Source organism: Drosophila tropicalis, unplaced genomic scaffold (genome assembly GCF_018151085.1).
Source record: "Drosophila tropicalis isolate 14030-0801.00 unplaced genomic scaffold, ASM1815108v1 contig_593, whole genome shotgun sequence".
Taxonomy (NCBI): Eukaryota; Metazoa; Arthropoda; class Insecta; order Diptera; family Drosophilidae; genus Drosophila; species Drosophila tropicalis.
This window is the reverse complement of record NW_027173070.1, coordinates 1,098,537-1,124,214: the sequence shown is the minus strand read 5'-3', so window position 1 is coordinate 1,124,214 and position 25,678 is coordinate 1,098,537. Positions and strand designations below refer to the sequence as shown.

Genomic DNA, 25,678 nt, shown 5'->3' with positions numbered 1-25,678 from the left:
TACATCGAAAGTATTCCAAAAGAGAGCTCCAACGGGAGAAGCAGAAGAAAGCAAGCTTTGTTCCTTTGTTTTTATATATGGACCCCCCGCCCTCGGTCCCGATCCTCCGGCATTCTTCTCATTTAGTGATTACATTTTTGCACTTTGTGTTGTGCCCACGGCGGACACGGAAAGACAGCTAGGCAAAGGCTATAGAGCTGTACATATAGAAATCGTCTTATCAGTAGCTTGTTGTGTGCTGTTGGCTTTTATTTTTGTTTTTGGTCGTGTGGCCGTCGTTGTTGTGTGCGGCGCAGTAACAACTTGTTTGGTGGCCAGTAAAGTCAATGCGTACGCAACTGGAAGTGGATCAAAAGTGACCAATAAAATATATAGAAAAATGAGAGTGAAATATTACAAAAAAAAGAAAATAATAATCGAAATCTTATCATAAACCATATGTGGGTTGGCTCTGCAATTCCGCGTTTATATACAAATCTATAAAAGAGATAAAGCTTTTGCCGTAATCTACCTTGGCCCGGGCTAATACTAATCACAATCCGTAAATAAATAAGAAATTGCCACAAAAAAGAGAACAAGTAGCAGCAACAAAAAGAATACCTAGTTACTTCAAGCCTAGAACTAAAATAACTTTATGGCCAAGACGGAATAATAAGTGCATTGTGAGAAGGAGACAGTGTAACTCAGAGGGGGGCAAAAGACTGAGACGTGGAAATAGAAAGAGACACAGCGAAACCAGCTCCGCAATCAAAACAGAAACAACAACGATCGTTGGGATAGGAGGCAACAAAACAAAGAAGCAAGGCGAACAAAGAACCACAACACGACTGGAACCAAGAACGGGAGCAGTAGAGAGAGAGATACATTCACTACAAAAATCATCAGTCAGATGCAAGTGTGTCGCAGCATAAAAAAGATACAATAATAATCAGGAACAGCAGCAGCAGCAGCAACAAATTAAGATCTCTCTCTTTCTCAGTCACACTCTCTATACAAAATAACCACAAAAAGAGCCCCAAAATTTTGTTTTGTTAATTAAGACGCCAAATGTTTGGCAGTCATTCAAAGTGCAGCGCGAGAGCGTATCCAACTGTATATCCGAAGTATACGTGTGCCAACGTGTCTGTGTCTGTGTCAGTGTGTGTGCGTGAGTGCGGGGGTGCTTGAGCGTTTCATTCCCATTTTGGTTCAACTGAGCCACGGGCTCCTCTCTCTCTCTGGCTCTGTCTAGCTCTCTCATTTACTTCTAAACAGCTGTGGCTGATAAGATTTTGTTTTTGGGGCTTTTCAAGTGCACTCCCACTCCCTCTCTGCCGCTCTCACTCACTCCCACGTTTGTGTCTGCTGCTCCATTGAGTTATCAGTCAATGGCTTTTCAAAACTCATCAATTGTCTAAAGAAACATTTTTCTTTTAAAATTGATCATCTGAAATACAAACCCAGTGAATTCTTTACAAATAGAAAAGGTAAGTGTAATAAATAAATTATAAAAATAACAAACAAAACACGTCTATTAATTTGTTTGTCATCAAGTTTCAAATTTAAGTCGCAATTTTTTGTTTTTTCCTTTTTTGTTGAAACTATCAAAACAGATTTTTTGCTCCGTCAGCCATATTTGCATTTACACAGAAAATAAAAAATGTACACATTTTTCTATTAAGCTAAACCGTTTTTTTTTTTTATTGAAATTTAATTTTGTAGAAGCAAAGGTATTTCATTGTATTAATTAAATGTATTTCCTTTATACGTCACATCCTAGTATGCAGTTAACTCGATTAACAAAAAAAAGGATAACAGAACATATTCCTATAGATTTTTTGTTTAAACCAGTTTTGTTAAATATTAAAAATTTACATTTATGGAAAGAACAAAACAACAATGCTATGTGTGATATATGTAAAAATAAAGTTAATTTTGGTTCACAATTTCTATGAGTTTTAATCGTGGGATCTATCTAATTGAGATTGTTTATAGATACAATCGATTGTTAGATACGTTTCGCTTGGTGGCTTAAACTGTGTAGTTTGTTAATTAACCATTGTATTTATAGTGAATGAAACAGAGACTTGATATCCCGATCTAACAGGATAGTTTTACTTCTCTCATTGTAAGTGCCAGTCAATCTTTGCTATAAGCTATGAATTTCTATCTTTTCAAAAACATTTCGTATAACTTCGTTTTCCAGAAGTTCCAGAAGATTGACAGGACTAAATATGGGTAATTAGGAATACAAATTATAGTAGATATCCTTATCTTCTTTATACAATCTACGTCAACCTGTAGGGGTAAAGCAGTGTGTGATTTAAAGTGAAAGTGTTATCCTGCCATAGCCTTGTATTGTGCAAAACAATTGCCATTTAGTGAAGAATATAAAAAAGTTCGGTGTGCTTAAATACAATTTCCGGTGCTATGATGTTTTTTTTATGATTTGTAGAGCAAAAAACAAAAAAAAATATATAGAAAATGTTTTTCAATGCCTTTGGCTTATCAATTAAGCCGTTGACCCGGTTTCGATCGTTTTGGCAAATCAATATACGTATTTAAATGTACATGAAAAAATTCCCCCTTAGCTACAAATCTCAATACTAGATCATACGCATTCATACATAAATACATATACGTATATGAGAATGAACTCGAAACTTATTATTTAAAATAAATAAATAAATTGTGGGCTATGTACTCTACATACATACATACATATGTATGTACAAATACATGAAAGACACATTGTGCTGATAACACCGATGGGCAGAATTCTACATCTGTATTTAGACTTTGATTCCAGATTCAGTAAGCATGCTTATAGAAATCTTTCAAAACCCGCGATTAGTTAGTATTAACTTCTGTAAACGTTCGCATGGTTAATGATCAGCTGGATTCAGTGGAAAATTCACAAAAACTAAATATACATATATAGATTTAAATACATTCAAATATAAAGATGCACAACAGGTACTAGTGAATAAAAAATTTAAAACTTATTCTATATAGTCAATGAACTTTATGTACATAGACTGCGATAAGCAATAAAGAGAAACATTACTAAAGGCAATCCTTTGTGAACACGTGTAACGTTTTGAAAAGTTCATTAAACTTTGTTACATAATTGACTTGGAATTTTGTTGTTTTCCAGTGCCATGCCACGTGTTGGCTCCAGTCATGAAATGGCTTCCAATCCAGAGGATCTCACAGTAACCAATAATCACAATCAGCTTCACCATGTTGTCCTTCAGAATCATTCGAGCAATAAATCCAAATCGAATACCTTAAACTCTCAGCGAAATGCCATGGCGAATGGTGGTGAATTGAAATTAACCATATTACAAATGATTTTCGAGGCCTTGGGTTTACGTAATCAAGCCCAGAACCGAGAGCCAACGTCCAAGGATATTGGCACACTGATAAGTAAGTAAGAAAAACACACTGAATAATCATACAAAATATGACCTTATGATCATTTACACATATATTTTCTTTTCTCCCCCTTTCTTACAGTGCTCGGCTTTATGTTTCTGCTGTTTGTGATAAGTGTTACAGGGTTTTTTGTAATGTGGTTTACCGAATTCTATAATAATACCATGCTTGAGGCAAGTACTAAGATAACAACTGAATCAAATGAACTTTATACTTAACTATAACTATTTCACACACAGAATCTTATTTTGGCTAAAGATTCAGATACAGTGAAAACCTGGCTTAGTCCTCCATCAAAATATGATACTCTATTGAAAGCTCACATCTTTCACTATCCCAATATTGAGGATTATCTAGCCGGTAGAGCTGATAAAATCAAAATTGAAGATCTAGGACCATTGACTTATCAAGAGCACACGGTCAAAGATGAAGTTTCTTTCAATGACAACAATACAGTGACCTTTCGAGTAAGTTTTGAACTTGTTCTTCCAAGAGTAATGAGTAACAGCATTTCTTTTTAAAGGATCACAAATCGTATAAATTTTTGCCGGAAAAATCTAGTATAAGTGAAGATCATATGGTTCTTGTGCCGAATATTCCATTATTAACGGCTGCGGTGCATGTGAAACGTTTTCCCATGTTTGAACGTTTATCGGTGGCATGGATAATCAAGCAATATAAGGAGCCTTTGTTTAAGAAACTGACAGCCGGCGAATTACTATGGGGCTATGAAGATAAGATCATTAAGTTGAAGTCCTTGGGAATGGGCAAAAGACGTTTTGGCTTGCTAATGAGTGTAAGTTTTGTTTTCTATTCTACATAAGACATCTTTGTTATTGTACTCCTCGTATTCTTCAGCGAAATGGCACTAGCGTTGATTCGGTGCAATTGAATACTGGCGAATCGGACATCAATCAATATGGCATTATAACACAATTTAATGGTATGCCGCAATTAGGTTTCTGGGAAGGCGACGAATGTAATCGTGTTGATGGTTCTGAGCCGACAATGTTCTCACCAAATCTTCTGCAGAATCGGGATACAGTGAATGTTTTCCTCCAGGTGTTATGCCGAAAAGTTCCACTACATTTCGAGAAAGAGGAGATTATCTTTAACGACATTGATGTTCTGCGTTATCGCACGCCTCTGGATGTGTTTTCACATCCCAGCGAGAATAAGGCGAATGAATGTTATTGCAAAAATGTTGATATTTGTTTGCCCAGCGGTGTAATAAATGCCACACGGTGTTATAACGATGCACCCATATTCCCCTCATTTCCACATTTCTTCTCGGGAGATCCGATATTGTACAAGGACTTCGACGGCATACAGCCAAATGCTGAATTGCATCAGACCTACGCCGACATTCATCCAAGATTTGGTGTACCGATCAGTGGAGCATCACGTGTTCAGATCAATATTATGCTGGATAAGACCCCTCTCCTGGAGAGTAAGTAAAACATCAAATTAATACATAGATCCTCAAATTAATCGAATTTCTTTCCAGATAAAGCAAATCGTCTGAAAAATTCCACCATCTTACCTTTAATGTGGATTGAAATAACATCGGGTGAATATTCCGAGGATGTCCTGCATGACATTTACTTTAGCACTTTCGGCCTTGATGCCATACAATTGGCTCTGAAATATGGTACCCTCTTGATATCGGTTACCTCCTTTAGCCTGATTGTGGCTGGAGTGTATTACTTCAATAGCCGTCGAGAAGAGCATCTGCAGCATCATCTGCAGCATAGTAAATCTGCAGCGGAATTGGAAGCCCTTAATGGTGTTCCAGTTGGTGGATTTGGCAATATGATTGTACAAGTCCAACATATTGATATGCCTGTACCTTTGGCCATTAATCATCAAAGACAAGCCTCTGCATAGCTCCGCCATTTAGCTTAATAGTTAGTCATTTAATTAGGGGCGGGAAACAAACAAAAAACAAATATAGGGGATCAATATTTAGTACATATATGAGATTTTTCGAATTTTGCCACAATTTATAGATGTAGCTTAGTCATGTAGACACGAGTCCGCCAGTTACCTTTAGTTTAAGAATGATTGTATATAAAATGTAAAGTGATGTGCAATAAATTGTTAAGTATGTTAAATAAAAAGAGACATTTTCTATACAAAATAAATTCAAATTTAATGAAGTAACCCAAAGATAAGGCATTAATGCCTTGAAAAGCTATACAATTTTAAAGTTTTTCCTTTCTAAATTCAATCAATAGATCAATAGAAAATAGTTTTTAAAACACATTCTTAATCTACTACTTATAGACAGAGAGGAATAATAATGATATGAATATTTTCATATGTCTTACTTTACATCTTAATCTTAAACTTAAATTGAAGGAATGGATGTCATCACAACTAACATTTATATGCACATTTTTTGTTTGTATGTTGTTAAGGTTTTGTTTTTGATTTTTTGTGTTTAGGCCAAGCCAACGAGTATGTAAAAGACTAGGGGTAAAACCAAATTATCCACTTGATCGGTAAATGCCTCAACAAGTGCTGAATTTAGAGCCGCAAAGATAGTGGCGAACCATTTCGCTTGGGTCATGGCAAGAAGACCAAAGAATTGCATTAGCCAAACGGCCAATAAAATGGACAAAACAAATGCCACAGAACCTTCAATGGAACGTGTGTTGCCTTTGCCATGCCATTTGTTGCGACCCAGTTTGGAGCCGACCAAGCTGGCTGCCGTGTCGCCCACACCCACCGACAAAATGCCGGAAAGCAGGACGAGAGTATTATCACCGCCGCCGGCACAGGGACAGGGTGTTAGCCAAATTGGCAGGGAGCAACCAATAAGTAAGCACATGGGAGTCCAAGCCAATTGACCGCCATCCTTTTCGTCTTTAAAAGATTCAAAGGCAGCTGCCAACGGCACGGCTAATGGTGGTATGTCCAACAGACGCACCAGTTCAAGGACCACGAAAGCCGCCACGGCTATGCCTGTTGCCATATAGAGCAGTGAACACTGGAAAAGAAGGCCTGGCACAAATACCAAAACAATTAGCAAGTGAAATATTTTACGTATACGGGTATTCGCATTTTGTTTGCCCAGCTGCCATGATACGGTGAGGCAGGTAAGACCAACTAGCACAAAGTAAAACATAATTACTTGAATCCTCTTTGTATCGGCAAAGATGAAATTGAGCAAACTTAGTACGGGCAGAGGACTGGTTACAGGCATACAGGTGACAGCCAACATTAACAGGCCAATGAGCACATAGAAGGGTCCTGGTCGTCTCAGTGGTGGAATCTGTCGCATCAGCACACAAAAAATCAATAGCCACATCAAGGCATTCAGCATAATGACATTGAGTTCTTCAAATTCTGTGATTGCTACGAACCAATTCTGACTTATCATTTGGCCAAAGCGATAGATGCAACTAATGACGAACAGGGCTAGGCCCTGAACTAAAATTGCAGCCTCACCAAAGCTGAAGGTATACGGAAATCCACGCAGTATACAAATGTATGCATGCTGATAGAGCACTGTGATTAGGAAACCAGCCACCACAGCAAAGGTGCGCGACGTCTGAAGGAACAGGGTGTAGAAGATGCTGGTTATTGCCCCTGGCAGCAAACTTATGACACATTTTGTTAATATGCCAGTGTCAACAAACATGTAGACGAAGAAGCAAACTGTCTCCACGCACATTCCGACTGCAGCCACAGTTAGCATTTGGTGCAAATGATCCAAATCGACACAAGCGGACGGGGTGGTGTGGAGATAACGTGATGCCAGGGCGAGGGGCAATAGGACACACAACCAGCCGCCTGTTGAAGCAGAAAGTCTGTCAAAGAAACCAAAGATAAGACATGAACTTTGTATTCTGAGTCAGAAAAAACTACAAATCCACTTACCTGGGCATTATTGCCTGTGACCGCTTGTTGAAGCGCCCAATCCGCCGCGTATGTCGTGTTTCCCGTTCAATGCCCTCATCCTCGTCGGAGTTGGAGTTGCTGCTGGAGGTGGAGGCCATTTCGCTCTTGTCTTGCTCCGGTAGTAAGGCAGATGGCCTTACTATGTGGAGCTTGTCTTACTTGTTAAATTGCTCATGGGCTTGCCACAGCAAGCCGTATATGGAAAAATATGCGATATAAATATATATATGCCGTATATAAATATATTATTTAGCTTTATTTCTCAGTGCAAACACTTCGCCTCGACTCAAATGCAACAACAACAACAACAATTCGAAGGAGTAATAAAGAGTGGCCAGATGGCAAAAATATATCATTTATCGATGCAATGAGTGTACTTCAATGAACCAGATTGTGGAGATGGTATCCGATAATGATGCATCTATGAAAAAGAGAGATCCTTAAGATTAAAGACGTCCCATGTTTCGCACATACAATCAACCTGCTGTCACAAATTTTGACCATATACAAGCGTATTGTTGAGCACCCAGCCGAAGCAGCCGTGACTTGGTTATCGGTTAGTTTCAGAGAGAAATTCCCTAGGTATGCAGCTGTGTTGCCACATTGGCCTTTTTCCCATTAAATCTGACTGGAATAGGGAACACAGCGGGAGATCTGGCTTTTTACTGATGGCTTTTTACTGGGTGATTCCAGTCATGGGATACTCTGTATGAAAGTCGTAAAAATCTTTGTATGTCTCTTATAAAAAGCAGAAAAGAATTCTAATGCCTTGATGGGGCACTTGCTCCACATGTTGTTTAAATTTCCCCGCAATCGAACATGAATATAGCTAGATTTGAGAAAAAAGCGCCAATTTGGTATCGCTGCTAAACATCGAAGTTTTCTCCAACCCCCCAAGTTTATCGGCTGTCCTCGTGACAAAAGTTTATAAAAGCGAAGCAAAAAAAGTTGGTAAGTTCAGTGCCGTATTACCCACCCGCAAGCGAAGCGTGCTTTTAAGTCGCCACAGCAGCAGCAGCAGCGCCAGTAGAAATACCCGAAAAGAAGGCCAGCCCACAGAGCAAATTGCTTTAAATTAAATTTCTAATCACGTGAGTGCCGAGATACCGAAAATGAAAAATGAAAAACTCCCCAGTCACATGAGTGCGAGGTCTTACAACATTGCTGCTGCGACAAATGCAATACACGAATACACGTAGGCAATTTATTGACTCCACTGTAAGAGAAAAAAAAAAAAAAGAACTGTGGTACCTGTTTTTGGAACTGTGCTACAAAAGGCTAGATCTAGCGGAAAAAAGCGCAGATGGCAACACTGTTTTTTGCTCTTTTCTCTTCCGCTCATTCTTAATTCGTTCGTCGTCGCAGCAGCATTGTTTTTTTGTGGTTCGCAAGAAAGCAGACTTTTTACACGCATACATATATATCTACACACATATACATAATATATATAGTGTATATATATATAATAAAAATACTTTGTTTTAACCTGTACATACATACCACCACATACAAAGCAAGAAGCGAACAAAAAAAGAAACCGTGCTAAAAACGCCGAAATAAGAGAAAACAATCCTCAAAAGTGCAAATCAACGAAACGAATTCAAATTTCGATTTTCATTTGTAGCCCCTCCAAAAACAAACAAAACAAAAGCAAAATGTCTTCGGAAGTGAGCAGCGACAACCCAATCTACGGCCCCTTCTTCGGTGTTATGGGAGCAGCGTCCGCTATTATCTTTTCGGGTAAGTTTTTAAATTCCATATGATAAGGCGCCATTCTACTTTATATTGCCTTTGGCAAAAAGATGAAAAAAGAAAAAATCGAACATTTTGTGTGGCGTAAAAGGTAGAAGAAGAAGCACTAGCCAAAAAAAATAAAAAATTCAATACATGCTCAAAGGTCTCTCTCTCACACACATACTCGTATGCGCGTGACAAGCAGAAAAAAAACCTGTCACTTAACATGTTTTAATGTGAGCCAAGTTAGTAAAAGAATTGAATATACACAAAATATTTTGAAAAGGAAAATAAAATTGGCATAGTTGAACAATGTTTTATTCGTAGAAAATTTATTATTTTACAAGAAAAATTACTCATATACACACTCATGCATACATATACAAATGAGTAAAATGCGAGAACGTGGCCGAGCGAGAGAGTTGCGCGCTGTGGCATTTGGCATTGGATTTGTATACATATATGTATATGAGTGTGTATGTGTGTGCTTGTGACTGTGTAGGTGAGAAAAAGTTACGGTTTTTTTTTTTTTTGGTGGAGTCACAAGACCGACAACTTTGAGGTTGCCATATTGCAGGGAAACTGAGTTTGTTGGTTAGAATTTTAACAAGTGCCGCCAAGTGCACCATAAATAATTGTTGCTAATAAAATTTGGTGGGGGCGAAAATGTGTAAAAGTTGCGGAATTGTAGGCAAATGCAGTTAGCACGTGAATATAGCAATTCCGGCATGTGATAATTAAAAATGTATGTTGTAATATTTGTAATCCATTTCCTTCAGTCAGCTGATAAATATTTACTTTTTAAAGCCATTGTATTTGATTCATAATTCAAAGATTGATTTCCTATCAGAACAGGTAATCACATGCCAGCCGCGATCAATCGACTTCCCCCGCCGAAAATCCGACCCGCATATCACATGCCTTTTGTAAAGGGGCTACCATCATGCTGTTTATTTTTTATTTTCTTCAAATCTTATCAGTCTTGATACAATGATAACAATGTGACTTATTTACCAATTGCTGCTTGACTTGAGTGATAAGATAAGATATATTATGAAAAGAAACTCATATTTAGCACGCGCTTGCAATAGGAGGGAGGAAAGAGCAAAGGGGTCTAAGGAAGGTCTTTTCATGTTCATTCACACAGACACAAACACTAATTCAGCTAACAATTAGTTTTCCCATAATCTTCTAACTGGTCTTGTGATCTCTCTATGTTTGCTTGGCTTATTAACGTCACATTTGAAATGATAGTATGACTTGGCAACCAACTAAGTTTGTCAGCTATGTAGCTGCCTTGCCTTATGTAATGAAAGTCTGTCAATAGCATAAATCAATTTCATGTGGAATCTGGCAACGCTTAGCTTGAAGCACCATACAAGCTTCTCTGTCGCACAGACACACACACACAAAAGGCACGATCACATGAGTATGTGAGCGAGAGTTGCAGTTATCGTTAAACTGGGGGCTGAGTCATTATCTTTTTTTTTTTCCTGGGGCGTTGGTGCTTTTGTCTTTGGGTTTTTATCAGTTGAACATCCTCCTACTCCTCTCCTTTCTCTTACTCTATCGCATGGAAATCCTTCACACAATGTAACATACTCATAATGACACCCACACAATGACATACGTACGCACATACACACAGATAGATGGATAGAGACTACTCACTCTCCTCTTCCTTGCGCAAACGCAGTAACTCTCACAAAAAAAAAAAATAGTAGTAGATATACAGAGGAAAAAGAGTAGTAGGCGAAAAAAAAATTACATAAAAATTGAATATGCTGACGCCATAGATAGGGTTTTTTTTTTTTTTTATTACTACTACAATTAAATTGTCTAACACGTGACAAGGTTTTCAGTTCCCGCCCCTCCTAGTTGACCCTGTAAATGCGAAATAGGTTGGTTGTAAGCTCTTAAAGGAAATTGTATAATCTTATCTTATCCGAGTTGAAGATGAGGGAGAGGACAGCCACCTGCAGTTGTTATTTTTGTACAAGAAAATTATTTGTTCTTTTCATGTTGTTGCATGCCTTTCACATCCTCCCACTCCCTTCTCTAGTATCCTATACATTGGCGACTATTTGACTTTTACGTGGCTAACTATCTCGCTCGCTCGACCGCCGGCCTCTCTTTATTGCTCTTGCTCATTCTCTTCTGCACTCAACTGTGACGCCTTTAATTTGTTGTTTGTGTTGTGTATATACATACATACATATATATTTTATATATTTATTATTCATTTTTTTGTCAGTTGATTTTGCTGCTCATTTTGTATTTTTTTTTTTTTTTTTTGTTTGCTCTTTCTCATTTTTATAATTATATTTCAAAAATGTGCTTAGCCTTTCTTTTCCTTTTGTGTTGGTTCTCTTGTGCTTTCTATTATTTCTACGTATTGTTCTGCAGCCCACCCACGCTTATGTCTGGCCAGACGCGCGTCCGTCTGTGGCTTTGTGATAATTTTAAAAATTCAGTTAAAACAAATAGCCAACAACAACACCAACAACAAGCCAATGCCATATAAAGAAAACATACTTATATACATGTATTTGCAAACAAAAAAACTTTATTATTAGTTAATTTAAATGCAGCTTCTGAAGCGGCGGCTTTATTGTTGTTGCTATTGCTGCTGCTGCTGCTGTTTCCCCTCAATGTCACTTTGAATGAGTGTGAGTGAGTGAGTGAGCGTGGCGGGTGAATGAGTGAGTGTGTACACACTTGCACACGCACGACACACATTACAGTCAATGGCTAAAATATTAGGCAAAGATTGTTATTGCAATTTTGTTAATATTTGAAAGTCAAAATAGCATACATTAAGTTATTACTGAAAATGCAATGAGAAGATTAAAACGTTGCCCCTCCTTACAATACACAGAATATTTTTATCAGTATGACGAATGTACTAGGCTCCATTTCTCAATCTAGAATTAAAATAAACTTCGCCCCCTTTGCGTTTGGAAGCTGAAATCTTTTTACAGTAAAAGCTCAGAAGATAAAAACATCCTGTTGAAAGGTTTAAATTTATGCACAATTGGTTTAGCAAATGATATAAAGGACAATGGATACTACGGTTTCATAAAAACATTTTAAGAATTTTTAAAAAATGAACAGATAGGTTAAAATTTCAAAGGCTTTACTGTATATAGTTCATTCATGTTCGCTGACGGAACAATTTAAGATATACTATTTTGCCTACATTTAAGGAATAACTAACAACAATAAAACCACCAAAGACTTGGATCATTTTCTTAGAAATTTCGCTTCTACATAAGCATGCTAGAAAAGTTATCACTAACAACTGAAAAATTTCCATCAATTAATAAAATCGAAAATTGTATGGCAATGAGAGTATTATTATTCTCTTGTTAATTGCAATTGAATGTAATGCGGGTCATAGGGGGTTCCATTCATCCCTCTCTCTTCTCTCTCGTCGTCGAACTTGTGTTATTTGTTTGTTGTTAGGGGGCCGCCGCACACGCATGCTTTTATTTATATATCTCACTATGGTTTTGTGTTGTGTGTGGAGGTCCCCCAAACCCTCCGCCCCTTTTAACCGCCTGCCCGCCGCTCGCCCGTCTATACGGAGGAGAGACTATGTGATGACCATTTCAATTTTTTGCGTGCGTCGGCAATTGTGTGTATGAGTGTGTGTGTGTGTATTTTGTATATTGATAGGGCATATATTTCTTCATTTATATACAAAGAGAATCGAGTACATTCCGGTTTAAGTTTTTTTTTTGGCGCTATTTTATTTTGTGACGTACTAGAGATATAAAAATAAAATCGAAACAGATGTTAAAGGTGCTTCAAGGCTCTTCTCTTCTGCCATTTTCTGTTCTCCCATCAAAACTCTCAAATGAAAAGTTATGAAATGAAAGAATTCCTTTAAAATTAACAATAAATCACATGACCAACTGTACATTTGAGTTAAAGTCAGAGCTCGGCTTTAGGCGCTCTCATTGAATTCGATTCGAATTTATTAGCAAACACACACACACAGACACCATTGACCGTCATTTGAAACTGGTTTTTGTTATTTTGTATTTCAATTAATATAAATTTGGCTGTATACACACATAGAACTCCCACCCCTCGCCCTTGCCAAGCAACCACCCGAGTTCCCCCCTTAATTCACCTGTTAAATTGACACCAATTCATGCTACTCTCTTGTAAGTGTGTGTGTGTTGTGAGTGAGTGCTTTGCTTTTGGCCTTATCAAAATTGTTAACGTTTTTTTTTCCATTTTTACTTGACATCATCATAATGGATGAGGAGAGCGCATTTACTCTTTCTCTCATGAGAATCGAGTCAAATCGAGTCGAAAGTTGAGTTTTAGCTAAGCGATTTATTATATTCGTTGCGCTTGTTGGAGTGGAAAAAAAATATCAGTCAGTTAAAGCAGCGATCATGTGACTGCTAAATGTGACGTTAATTTTTTCTTTCTCTCGTTATAATTTTTTATTCTTTATTTCGAGAATTTGCGATGAACCTTTTTGTTGGTTGCTGTTTTCATTTTCATTGGCATTAGCTGGGCAATCAGGTTTATAATTATAATGATGGTGGGTTAATTATATTATCGATGGGTAATTCGCAAAGTTTATGGAATGTGAAAAGAGACTAAATGGCAATAGAGAGAGAGAGAATAGGAATGTTGGTTACCTAATGAGTAGGAGGTAAAGGTTAATTGCGTAACTCAATCCTCCAGAAGAGAGTAGAAGAGCATTTCCTCTTCTTTTGATACACTAAATAGTTTGTTATACTTTGTTATTACCTTTTGCACATAATATATTAAACGTACATATTAAGCAAAAATGTATTAGGAGACACTTAACCGAGGTTTTGTGTGTATTAGTCAACAAATGTTCGATTTTTTTTTTTTATATGATCTTAATCTCTTTTGGAATCTTAACTAATGAGCTAAATTTCGACATATTTTTCTTCCCCTATTTATAGCTTTGGGCGCCGCTTATGGCACTGCCAAGTCTGGTACTGGTATTGCTGCCATGTCAGTGATGCGTCCTGAACTGATCATGAAATCCATCATTCCTGTGGTCATGGCGGGTATCATTGCCATTTACGGTCTGGTCGTGGCCGTGCTGATTGCCGGTGCGCTGGAAGAGCCCTCAAAGTATACCCTATACAAGTAAGTACTTGCAGCTCAATATCAAATTTCATTTCAGAGGAATTCTAATTGTGACTCCATCATTTTCTTTAGGGGTTTCATTCATTTGGGTGCCGGTTTGGCGGTGGGCTTCTCTGGCCTGGCAGCCGGTTTTGCGATCGGTATCGTTGGTGATGCCGGTGTGCGTGGTACAGCACAGCAGCCAAGACTGTTTGTCGGTATGATTCTGATTCTCATTTTCGCTGAAGTGTTGGGTCTATACGGTTTGATTGTGGCCATTTATCTGTACACGAAATAAATCAATCAACCAACAACAAATCAAGACAACAAACACACAAAAACAACCAGAAATATACAAACAACAACAACATGCCCAGCAATCAAATATAAGCAGCAAGCCAATAACATCGGCAACAACAACAACAATAATAAAGCAAACGCGCAAGTAAGAACCACCGCAAGACAAGGAGTAAATGCGCATGCGCGGTGGCAACTCTGGCAGCAGCGATTGTGTATATAGCAAACATCAGATTTAATAGCAAAAACAACTAATTATTATTATCCTTCAATTGCTGGTGCGCCTCTGGTTAAGTTTAGTTTATCATTAGTTTTCCGTTCAAAACATGAAAAATATCAACAACAGCAAGGAAACACAATAACAACAACAAAACAAATCTATCTTAAAAGATTTAAACAATTTTTGCAGTTAAGTTCATAAAGTTGTAATAATACCATTTTTATCAAATCTTTTTCTCTTTTTACTTTTATTATTTTTTTGCGCTCCACAATTTTTGTGTGCTCTTTGTTATTTGTTTTTTCCATTATTATTATTAAATAATGTTTAGTGTATATGTAAAATTCGTTAAACAAAACAAAACAAAAAAAAAAACCAACAAAAAAAAAACAACTGTAAAGAAATCAATTGTCGAAAGAAAACTTTGTAAAAAAAAAAAAAAACAAACAAATTTAGCGAAAATGGGCCAAAAACAACAACAACTGCGAACAAAATTGTTAAACAATTAAATGAATATCCCCCAAACCCCTTTCACAACTCGTTTCGAAAAGAAAACTTGGCCAAAAAACAGCTGTTTGAACGCATGCAGCGCCCTCTAGCGTCGTTGGGTGGAAGTTCACTACAGCAAAGTTGCGGGCCAAACAACGAGAAATGAAAACGGGTTTAGTTGAATTGTTTAACAGCGAAGAAGGAAAATTACTTGGCAATACTTCAACCAACAACTGCAACAACAACAACTACATGCAATCATACAAACACACCAACACACACACACACACACAAACACATACAAACAAACAAAATGTAACTAAGTCCTATGTTTATTTTTAATTATTGTTCAATTCTAAGAATAATATATTAAAAATTTAAATAATAATAAATTATATATATATATAATTATGATTTTTTTTGTGATAAGAAAATACATAAAAACAGAAAACAATTATGGTATTGATATACATAATATATATAAAAATGAGAATCATTAAACAAAATTATACATATTAACATGAAAAAGTTGTTAAAAAAGAAATACCCGCTAAAAATACCAATACAAAAAACACACTCACATCATAAAACACACAATTTTCCGCTGTTATTGTATAGTAAAAATGGTATATAATATTATGTATGAAATATATATTATGTATAAAAAATATTAATTATGAAAAAAATGTAGTAGCAAAATTATAATGAAACAACAACACAAAAAGAAAAGTCGTGCAAGAAACTCATACCAACCAACCAACAACAACAACAAAAACTACTACTACTACCCCATATAAAAAATCGAGAAAAAACCAACAAAAAAATTGTAAAATCCCATCAAATTAGAAGTTATATTAAGCGAACAACCTAAAAATCGATTTGTATCCAAATAACAACAACAATTTGTATTAGAATAATAAGCACAACAAACCAGCAAACAACAATGACAACAACAATCGATTCACATTTCCAACTTGTAGCCTGCCTTCCTAAGCCTTAACCCTTGGCGGCCGATGTGTTCACGATGCTGAGAATGCGGAGGTCTTCAACCTGTTTATGGCCGACGAATGCGGCTCGAATTGAATTGATGTCTACTGTTGTTCCAGCTGTGTTGTTTGCGCATTTTTCTCAACAATCAATCAATCGACAAGAAAAACACATGCACAAAAAAGACAAGAGAAACAGAACAAGGAACATGTTGTAGAAGGCGCTCATACACAAACCCACACATTCATTTTATATATATAGTTGTATATAAAGATATGTTTGCCTATCGACGTAGCATCCTCTCATCGCTTTGTGTGTTCTCGTCGTCGGCATTGTTTCATTGCTAAAGTTGCAGCGCCAGTGTTGCGTTCACTTTTTAGCAGTGTATCATCTGCGGCGACTACTCACTACTCCAAGCGTTTGGGAGGAGAGTTAGACATTGTTCTTCACCCGTTATAATTGTTAATTGTATACATTTTAATGTGAGAAATAATTTGTTTTATTTCAAATTTTTATTGTTATTTGTGGACTTTGCGTTTCCAACAACATCTGAACACAAAACACCATCCATAATCAATCCATACAATCGAGCAAAAGGTTAAGAAAACAACAAACTGTAACTGTGTATTCGAAACAACATCAAACAACATGCAACAAGCGAAATCAACATCAGACATTGTATGAAATAAATTGTAATTTCTAATTTCCAAAAAAAAGAAAACGTTTGCATTAATTAAGGGAAAATTGGGCTTAAAGTAATTTTAGATGAGAAGCCGAATCAAATCCTGTTGCAGAACGAAGGGACATGGCAGTCCTTGATAATCGCCGCAGATTGACCTCACAAAAGGGGTCATCTAAGCATGCATGAATTGTAATTCATCGCAAGGGTCCTTTTTCTTAACCATCGAGAGGACTTTTTAGGATTTGGTGATGACAGTCGATACGGATAAGAAAGGACAAATAGTTAGCGCCTTTAAAAGATTTACTGAAGAGAGCTGAGATCGATTGAATGTGTTCTTTAATGCTTCTTGCTGCAAAAATAAAAGACACGGCATGTTTTGTAATATTTTTTTCTGTCTATATATATTTTTTTTTTTGTCTTTTCAGCACGTTTACATTTTGCTTTAATGTATCTGTTTTGTTTCTTTAATGGGTCACTGTTTAAACATTCTGGTACAATCTAAATTGTTGTGTATGTGTGTTTTTATAAATAATATAGTTATGATGTATATATATGTTTACTTCTTTTATATGTAGAATGTTCTTTTGATTACATTAGTTACAAATTGTAGCAACTGCCAGTTGCTGTAGCCAGTGGCCAATTGGCCCGATACAAATCCTAAAGATTCTTGGGGCCAAACTGCCTGGCGCGGCTTTCATTTAAAAATAGTTTAGAAATGGTTCATGTATATACTAGTACATTGGCTTGCTAATCATAATAGATTTTCGGTTTATCAGTTATTAAAGCAGTTTTAATTAAATGTTATTTTTCCTTTTTTTTTATTTGTTACTTAATAATTTCTTCGAATTAAAGTGCCAAAAGTTTTATCCCATTTCCGTATGAAGGATTTTCTATTTTTATCCAAAAATGGCCAAAAAGTCGCAATAAAACTATAAATGTCCTTATAACTCGCCCTCTTCTAGGACAAACAGGATATCCTTTCGTCAGATTGTAGTTCTTGGTGACCCGTTTATCTATGGATTAGTTTTATTTTATTTTTTTTTGTTTTCGGTTTGTTTTTGTATACGTTCCGTTCCCTTGTTCAATTTGGTTGTTTTTTTTTTAAATTTAGAAAACTTGACTCGAGGTAGTTTTATTTTTTATTTGAATTTTGTTTTTCCTTTTTTTTTTTTTTTTTGAATACGTTAAAGGCTTTTGAAATGTTTTAAATCAATAAATAATTTTGTTAACTAAACTCGCGATTGTTATAAGTATTGCTTTAAATTCATATACACATATATTATGTATATTTATGTATATTTACAATTGTGATTCAGTTGCAGAATCAGCTCTAAGTATATAAAAATCGTATAAAGGAAGATGTTTTTTGTTTTCTCTCTTTTATGTACATTATGTATATATGTACGTAATTAGAGCTGTACATTAATTTAAAAAAAAAACCCGATCAATAATTTGTTATAAAACTCAGAAGAGTTTGAAAAAGTACAAAACGAATGAACGAGAAAGAAGTCAGCTAACGTATAATAAGGAAATAAAAACTAATTACTTGCAAGCGAAAGATTTGACGCAATACAGAATTGCCGAAAATGGTTGAACAGTTTATAACTTCACCATATTTAAGTTTAATTTTTATTTAAAATAATAAATTTACTTTATGGAAATTATGTTCCAGAATTTGAAATGATGTTCTATAATTACTGTTTAAGGCTCAACTGATATAAGAAGATTGATTTAGTTTTATAGAAATGAAATTAAATTTCATAAAATTGAGAGAATCAATCCAGATCTGAAACTAAAAAACTAGTTATCAAACGGGTTTTTTTTTTTTGTATGCAGCATCTTAAAACTAATTGAATATTTTGATGCAATCTACTTTTAGACAACACAGAGATATATTTTTAGCTGTATATATATAGATATTTTATCATTACCATTTTTTGTTCATTATTAAGGTTTTTTAGTAGTTCTCTAGCAAATTATTAATCCTTTTTACTTATAAATTCTTTAAACAATTTTTACACATTTTGTTTTGTTTTTTGGTTTTTTCTTGGCAATGAATTCTTTTTTACGTTTCCTTTTTTGCTTGTTAAATTTATCAGTCGTTTTTAACAACTGTTTCGTGTTGTTTGTAGTTGTTGTTGCATTGTCGATTTGTTATTTGTGTGTTATATTTCTCGTCTCGTTTTTTGGCAGTGTTGAGTGTTCCAACTTTACTTTCGACTTTGATGTTGTTCCGTTTTCAGTTACTTACTTAATTTTTTTATAATTGATTGGCATTTAGACAAAATCATAATATTCAAATTCGTTTGGTTAAACTTATCGTTTCAATATCCTCTTGAATACAGCATTCGAATAGTTCTCGTTTTTTTCGATATGTACACAAAAAGTTGGAAATTTTTATGTAATAGAAGCAACTAAATGTGTCGAACATTTTAACAAAATTATTTGTATAAAAAGCAAATTCAATTTTTTTTTCTTTGTGAATTGTTGTTGGTTTCTTTTATTGTATGTTTGTGTTTTTTTTTTTTTTTTTGGATTCTTGTTTTTTTTTGCTAACTTCTAAATTAATTATTTAAATGTTAAATTTAAAGGGAAAAACTAATCTTTCTTAGAATTTTAGTTTTTGTTTTATGTACAGTAAATGTTTCGTATCGATTTGTTGGGTTTTTTGTTCTAGATACATTTGACGAATTTAAGATAATTTTTACTAAATTAATTAATTTTGGATTGGAACTTAAAACTGTTTTTCATTTTGCATTGCTGTTCAAATTTGAGTACAAAGTGTTGTTGCGGTTTGCTTTCATTTGTTTAAACTATTTATTTATAGCTGTAAATGCTTCAAGTCTTGTATTCTTTGCTTCTTCTTTCAATAAACTTTTACGACTTTCTTTTAGTCATTTTTTAGTTGTTGTGTGCGCTGCGTTTTTTTATTTTTCTCATCTTAAATGGAAGTTTTGGTGAAACTGTAACACAATGATAGTTAAGCAAAAGTTGGGAGCCAACAGAAGAAAAAAAAAACATAACGCACACACATAAACATCGAAATAGATAACGAACAAAATATATATGTACATTGAAAAGGAAAAGTCTTGGTCACAATTTCATCTATCATTCGTTCCCTTATGTTTCTTGTTTTGTCTTCTGGGGCAGTTCAATTTTCGAAAATTGTACAACTTAAAAGTTAACTTAATTTATAATTACAATCTACTATTAGCAAAAAATATTAATAGTAATTTGTTCATTGAAGTTTTGCTTGAACATAAGTAGCGGGTGGTGGGTCACTCTGCCAAATTGAATTGGTTTTTGTTTTGTATTTTGTTGCACTTTGGATTCGTATATATACAACAATGATAGATGATTGGGAGTATAATGATTAATGTCTCGTTGGTGTTTTGGGGAAGGGGAGGCAAAATTGAATGATTCATTCATGGATAAATTTACTAAACAAAGGTTTTTTTTTGGAATCAATTTCGAAAAGAAAAAACATAACTAAAGAAAATCTACACCTACTACACGAAAATGATAAGCGTGGCGTTCGGGCAGCCCCCCACACAAAGGGGGGCGCTTGTCTACTAATCTATATGGTTTATATATTACACAAGATGGATTATAATAGAGTGTATATATGTATAGAGCTATATATATAAATATGATAACTTAGGGCTTATAGAAAAACTAAAACTACTTGTCACTGTTTACTCGTTTGTCGCTTGGTTTTTGTTTATAATTACTTAAGAGAATACTTTTTTGTTTGTTTTGTTTGTTGGATTTGTTGTTTAGATGGGCACCAAGGCATCTGTGGGCACCAAATGTGATTGCTGGTGAAGATTATTAGGTGGCTTAATCTTGGGCGGTTTCCGCGGATGTTTACGCCTCTGCTGCATTTGTAATTTGGCTATGGTCAGCACCTGTTGATAGCTGGAAACGGTTTCATTGCTGGCACTGCGTGAACTAATGCTGGCCGAAATGCCATCATCCTCATCATCATCATCGTCATAGTCATTCTCCCCTTCATCGTCATCGTCTTCATCTTCGTCGTCGTCGTCCACAGTGCAATCCTCCGAGTCGTAGTCACTGTTTTGCTCCTGCTGCTCATTGACATTATAATCATCGGCAAAGAGTTGTGCATCGTAGCGCAATTTAAATGCCGTACTCAATAAACTTTCCACCCGCGTCTTTTCTGCTGGTCGCATATGCTTTATGTGCAACACTTTGGTATGCTGACGCGTGCGATTTGGACATTCAGGAAGCCATTCATCCGAGATGCTACAAACAAAATGCAAAGTCAATTTAGTTTACATCGCTTGGGTGATGTATAGATCGTATCTCTTACATTTCACGTGGAGACCAGCGCACAAAACACTCATAACAGCCTTGGCTATTGCGTCGTCGCATCAGACATTGTCCCTGGAAGGTTATGGCCTGGGCACCATTGGTTAATGTGCTAATCTGTCGCAGACGATGCTGAAGTCCCTCCATTATGCCAGTGTCAAAGAAGTCAAACATGCGAGCTAAAAGAATTCGATGTATATCGGTTAGAAATGTATCCCTATTCGGACTTAGGATAATTTCAACTCACCTGAAAAAGGTTGGCGACGATAGCGGAGTTTCTTGCCATTCTTGCGTAGCTGCTTGGGCACTGGAGGATCTGAGGTTCGCTTGCTGGTGCTCTCCTTGATGTTATCCGTGGCATTGAAATGATTATTAACATGCTTCTGAAGAGCGAGCTATAAATGTGTGGAAAATCGGATAAGAATTAATATTCTCATGGAACAGCGATGGGTATTGAAGCTTACCTGTGACCCAAAACGCAGTCCGCACCCCTCGACTATGCATTTGAATTGCTTGGAACCGCCGTGTGAGAGGACATGACGTTCCAGCCAACGACGGGAACAGGATTCCTTATTGTAGACCTTGCAGCCAACCCAGAGGCAGGCAAAAGGACCCGTTTGCGTGTTGACATGGTGCGTCTGCATGTGATCCAATAGCTTGGAGTTGCTTTCGTGCTTCTTGTTGCACTTGTCCCAATAACAGACGCCATCGTGTCGCTTGGCTCCGGCCTTACCGCCACTTCCTCCTGCTCCAGCGGGAAAGCGTATGGTCTTGGGCTGCGAAAGTATGGGGGAGATGGCACTTTTGGGCAACGTTTTGCTGGCGGATTCGGCCAAGGCCACATCGACCATGGTCGCAGCAGTCGAAGAACTATCGTCTGGTGAGGCGGGCGGCAACGATGAGTTGCTATCGGAATGAGCAGATGTGGGCGGACAAGCCGAAATGGATTTCAAACTGGAGCTGCAAGAGGAGCGTAAAAGCATGATTATGAGAACTCTTTGGATGGTTGGATGGAACTTACCTGGCATCTATAATGGAATTGCTGCTCTCACTGTTACTTAAACTGCCGCCAATGCCAGATTCTGGAGTGGGCAAATCTCTCAGCCGTTTGTGCGTCTCGGAGGATCCAACCGATTCAGATTTGTCATCTTCTTCATCATAGTTGCTGCTTCCACTCGACGTACTGGAGGCAGGTGGTGGAGGAGGCAAGGCCGCTGCGGCAACTACCACACTCAAAGGTGGACTCATGCCCGTCGTGGATTGCGTGGTTTGAGAGCAATCCTCACCACCGCTCGAAATGCACGAGGAGGTAACCATTTCGCTAAGCATATCCGTTTGACTGGCCGCCCGGCGGCCACTGCCACTGCCACTCCCACTGCTACTTCCCGAGGGAGAAGGAGCAGGCGACGGTGAAGCCGGTGTTGAAGCTTCCAATGAGAGATCCGCCGCAGAGCTCACTGAATTTGAGTAACTACTGCAGGAATTCGAATTGGAGTTGCTATTACTGCAATCTTGCATCAATTCACGAAGTGGTTCATGATCCACCACTGGCGGCGTCCTCGTCTGTGGCAATTGACCAGCAAAGGATTGTGGGGCCACAGCCTTGGACATCTTGGTCGTTGTATCTGTGGCTTCGATCTTGCTGATCTTGCTAAAGGCGGATAAGGTGCAGGAATTGGAACTCGATAGAGCTGGCGAGGAACGACTACTTGGTGAACTGAAGGGCAATGGCGATGTCATCGTAATAGTCATAGTGGGTTTGGGCACTATACTAATCGCTCCATTGGAGTTCTTAACCAAATCAAAGAGATCAGGCGGAGGCGGTGAGATCTGTGTCTGCATTTGGATCGGTATCTGCTGAGTCGGCGGCGGCTTGGCCAGACTAAGAGTCGGTGTCAATTTGGAGGGGGCAATGCTAACCAACGGTGGAGTGGGCACACTCACACTGTTCACATTGTTGGTCTTTCTTAAAGTGGGCACCATCTCTTTGTTACTAGAGGTGGGCACTAGGGGCGGTGGTGTGGTGGGCGTGGCTATGAATTTGGTTTTCTGAGACTGAGGCGGTTGCGTTTGAATTCTCTTCTGATAAGGCTTCACGCCAGCTGAAGAGGTATTTGGCCTTTTTCCTGTCGATGTGGAGGACGATGAGATGGTCACCAATGGCGGCGGTTGACTCGAGCTATGCATTATGGTTGGCGGCGCCTTAGCCATCACTCTCTGTGATGGTGGTCCCTGCTGATTTGTGGCAGTGTTATTCGAGTTGGTTCCATTAGCTAGTGGAGGAGGAGCAGGTGCGGTTGGATTACTGGCAGTGATCATGGATTGTTGTTGTTGCTGCTGCTCTGGAGTTGGCTCAAAGATTGAGCTTAAAGCTGGCAACGGTTGCAGGCTCATGGCAGCTGCTGCCGCCGCCGCTTGGACCTGTTGCTGATGATGCTGATGCTGCTGGTGATGCTGCTGCAGAGCAAGGGTGGCGGCTGCTGCCATCTTTTGTTGTTGCTGCTGATTGGCCGCTGATATGGCCGCCGCTGCTTGGGCCAACATGGCCGGGAGAGTGGCTGCATTTAATAGTAGTCCCGCGGGAGTGGCCATGAACACGGGCTGTGGCTGAGGGGTGGCTCCTCCGCCCGTTCCATGTGGTCCACCTCCGGCTCCTGTTCCCTGTTGTTGCTGCACCAACCTTGCCACTTGTTGTTGCTGTTGCAGAGCAGCTGCTGCTGCAATCTGTTGCTGGAAAAGCTCTTGCAAATTAGCGGGATTCGCTGGAGATGAGCATTGGGCGGCAGTTGGTGGTGCGGGTGCTGGCAGAGATGGCAAAGTGGGTGGTTTGGCTTGTAGTTGTTGGAATTGCTGCTGTTTAATGAACAATTCCTGTAGCTCATTGGTACTCAGCAAGCCGAAGGGATTGACCCCACCGCCCGCTTGTGCCGCCGCTGCTGTAGCCGTCGTGGCCGTCGTCGTGGTGGCCGTGGTCACCTGTTGCAACTTAAAGACCGTTCCATTGAGAAAGAACTGCGCAGCTGCAGCTTGTGCCGCCTGTGCCGCTTGAGCGGCTGCATTATTGTTAGCCGCCGCTGCCACCGCCGCCTTGGCCACATTGTTCAGTTGCATGATATTGGCGGCAGCTGCCAATTGTGGTGGCAGCTGGACTAGATTGGGCAGTTGGACAGCGGGCAGCTGATACAGTGTGGGATTGGCAGTTGGCTGAGGTGGAGGAGGAGGATTCACAGCGGTTGGTGGCGGAGGAGGTGGCGGTGCTGGAGCAGCTGCCAATTTTTGGCACGGCGTCCGATAGACCATGGCTGAGGATTTATTCTGCTGCATCAGCTGCTTCATCTCCGGCGTGCGTGGAGCTATGGCCACATGTTTCTTGGCTGGCGATTTGCCTGTTGTCGCCGAGGAGGTTGAGGATGAGGAACTATTGGAGCCATTCGAGGAAGAGCTACTACTACTGCTGCTGGGTGTTTTCCTCAAATTCGGTGCCACTTGGGCTATTTTGGCTGGTTGCTTGGTGCTCCTCTCAATCTTTTTCAGCGCAGGCACAGGCAAACTAGTGGAAGCAGTTGCTCCCGTTGTGGCTATAATCATGGGAGGTGGCGCTGGCGTCGTCATGGTTGCTGTTGGCGGAGGCGTTGCTAGCTTCTGGGTGGCAGATGCCGTCGAAGTCGACACTGATGCGGCTGCCGCCGCCGCAGCTGCTGCTGCTGCCGCCGCTGCCTGTTGCTGCTTCTGCTCCTTCAACTGCGATAGAATATTGAAATATTTATTTAATGATGCAGTCGTTGCCGGCGTGCTCATGGTCAATTGGTTGGGGGTAGAAGCGGAAACGGAGGCGGTGCTTGTCGTTGTGGTTGTCGCTGGCGGTGGCGGCGACAGCTTTCCACCCGGACTGGCCTTCATTTGGGATTTAAAGAAACCCGTAATTTTGGTCTGTGACTCTTCCAGGGCAATGGATTTCAGTCTTTTGCTTGCCTCCAACGGATCTGCCCTTGACTTTTTGGCACCAACGGCAGCTGTATGCTCATTTGTTCCTAAGCCCCCGCTTGTTCCTCCTGTTGCCATAACTCCGCCCGCAGAGCGCTTCTTGTTGGCCACTGAAGCGGGAACAGCTGTTGAGGTGCTGCCCAAATTGGTGTTCCATGGCCATTGCAGGGTAGGCAGCATATTTGGATTTCTTTGTGGCGTCGTCATCGTCGTGGTTGGCGTTGTCGTCGTCACTTTGGCAGTGTTGATTCCCTGGCTAGGATTAAATGTAGCTGGCGCGGGTGTGGAGGCAGTAGTAGCTGTTGACGCTGCGGGGGCGGAGGTGGATGCAGAAGAGCTGTTACTTGTGCTGCTGGTGCTGAGTATTTGTGGCGGCATCTTGTGGTGGTGGTGCAGGTGGTGATCGTCGCTCACGGGAGAGCCTGGCTCGGAAGCATCTTCACTGGAGCCAGTGCTGGAGTCGGCGCAGCTCAGGGATGTGGCCACGCCGCTGCAAACAAAAAAAAAAC

The 25,678-nt window shown here is 38.8% G+C and overlaps 4 protein-coding genes across 10 annotated transcripts in view; 2 read left to right on the top strand and 2 right to left on the bottom strand.

Moving 5' to 3' along the window:
- Nucleotides 1-173: 173 nt before the first annotated feature.
- Nucleotides 174-5,561, top strand: LOC137577640 (scavenger receptor class B member 1). Of its 2 annotated transcripts, none has more exons than XM_068291162.1 (7): nucleotides 174-1,466; nucleotides 3,137-3,408; nucleotides 3,499-3,590; nucleotides 3,657-3,884; nucleotides 3,941-4,213; nucleotides 4,276-4,867; nucleotides 4,925-5,561. In XM_068291162.1, exons 2-7 carry the CDS (start codon nucleotides 3,141-3,143, stop codon nucleotides 5,302-5,304), a joined length of 1,833 nt encoding a protein of 610 aa, XP_068147263.1. In that variant the 5' UTR covers nucleotides 174-1,466; nucleotides 3,137-3,140; the 3' UTR covers nucleotides 5,305-5,561. The 2 variants fall into 2 exon arrangements, with proteins under 2 accessions (XP_068147263.1, XP_068147262.1); XM_068291161.1 differs by lacking the exon at nucleotides 174-1,466 and adding an exon at nucleotides 2,844-2,955.
- Dolk (Dolichol kinase) lies at nucleotides 5,544-7,792 on the bottom strand. The gene is made up of 2 exons (XM_068291163.1): nucleotides 7,303-7,792; nucleotides 5,544-7,232 (listed from the first exon to the last, which is right to left on the bottom strand). The coding sequence occupies exons 1-2, from the start codon at nucleotides 7,419-7,421 to the stop codon at nucleotides 5,861-5,863; spliced, it is 1,491 nt and encodes a 496-aa protein (XP_068147264.1). The 5' UTR covers nucleotides 7,422-7,792; the 3' UTR covers nucleotides 5,544-5,860.
- Nucleotides 7,793-8,246: 454 nt separating this feature from the next.
- Vha16-1 (Vacuolar H[+] ATPase 16kD subunit 1) lies at nucleotides 8,247-16,892 on the top strand. 2 transcript variants are annotated; one of them, XM_068291164.1, is made up of 4 exons: nucleotides 8,247-8,414; nucleotides 8,948-9,063; nucleotides 14,013-14,202; nucleotides 14,275-16,892. In XM_068291164.1, the coding sequence occupies exons 2-4, from the start codon at nucleotides 8,979-8,981 to the stop codon at nucleotides 14,477-14,479; spliced, it is 480 nt and encodes a 159-aa protein (XP_068147265.1). In that variant the 5' UTR covers nucleotides 8,247-8,414; nucleotides 8,948-8,978; the 3' UTR covers nucleotides 14,480-16,892. The 2 variants fall into 2 exon arrangements, with proteins under 2 accessions (XP_068147265.1, XP_068147266.1); XM_068291165.1 differs by lacking the exon at nucleotides 8,247-8,414 and having other exon boundaries at nucleotides 8,672-9,063.
- Nucleotides 16,893-19,573: 2,681 nt separating this feature from the next.
- jing (AE binding protein 2 jing) overlaps nucleotides 19,574-25,678 on the bottom strand; it is a 152,177-nt gene continuing 146,072 nt past the window's right edge. For all 5 annotated transcript variants that reach the window (XM_068291359.1, XM_068291358.1, XM_068291362.1 and 2 more), the window contains 5 exons: nucleotides 22,207-25,659; nucleotides 21,650-22,145; nucleotides 21,433-21,580; nucleotides 21,187-21,364; nucleotides 19,574-21,119 (listed from right to left, as the gene is read on the bottom strand). In XM_068291359.1, the coding sequence (XP_068147460.1) occupies nucleotides 20,630-21,119; nucleotides 21,187-21,364; nucleotides 21,433-21,580; nucleotides 21,650-22,145; nucleotides 22,207-25,659 (4,765 nt within the window). In that variant the 3' untranslated portion in view covers nucleotides 19,574-20,629. The remainder of the gene's footprint in view (nucleotides 21,120-21,186; nucleotides 21,365-21,432; nucleotides 21,581-21,649; nucleotides 22,146-22,206; nucleotides 25,660-25,678) is intronic.

Excerpts from the sequence above, each read along its gene's own strand:
- Dolk (XM_068291163.1), bottom strand. The coding sequence starts at position 7,421 with ATGGCCTCCACCTCCAGCAGCAACTCCAACTCCGACGAGGATGAGGGC. Across the intron at positions 7,233-7,302 it reads TCACAGGCAATAATGCCCAG|ACTTTCTGCTTCAACAGGCG; the intron begins GTAAGTGGATTT and ends TTTCTTTGACAG.
- LOC137577640 (XM_068291161.1), top strand. Across the intron at positions 3,591-3,656 it reads ATAATAATACCATGCTTGAG|AATCTTATTTTGGCTAAAGA; the intron begins GCAAGTACTAAG and ends TTTCACACACAG. Across the intron at positions 3,885-3,940 it reads ACAATACAGTGACCTTTCGA|GATCACAAATCGTATAAATT; the intron begins GTAAGTTTTGAA and ends TTCTTTTTAAAG.
- Vha16-1 (XM_068291164.1), top strand. The coding sequence starts at position 8,979 with ATGTCTTCGGAAGTGAGCAGCGACAACCCAATCTACGGCCCCTTCTTC. Across the intron at positions 9,064-14,012 it reads GTCCGCTATTATCTTTTCGG|CTTTGGGCGCCGCTTATGGC; the intron begins GTAAGTTTTTAA and ends CCCTATTTATAG. Across the intron at positions 14,203-14,274 it reads TCAAAGTATACCCTATACAA|GGGTTTCATTCATTTGGGTG; the intron begins GTAAGTACTTGC and ends CATTTTCTTTAG.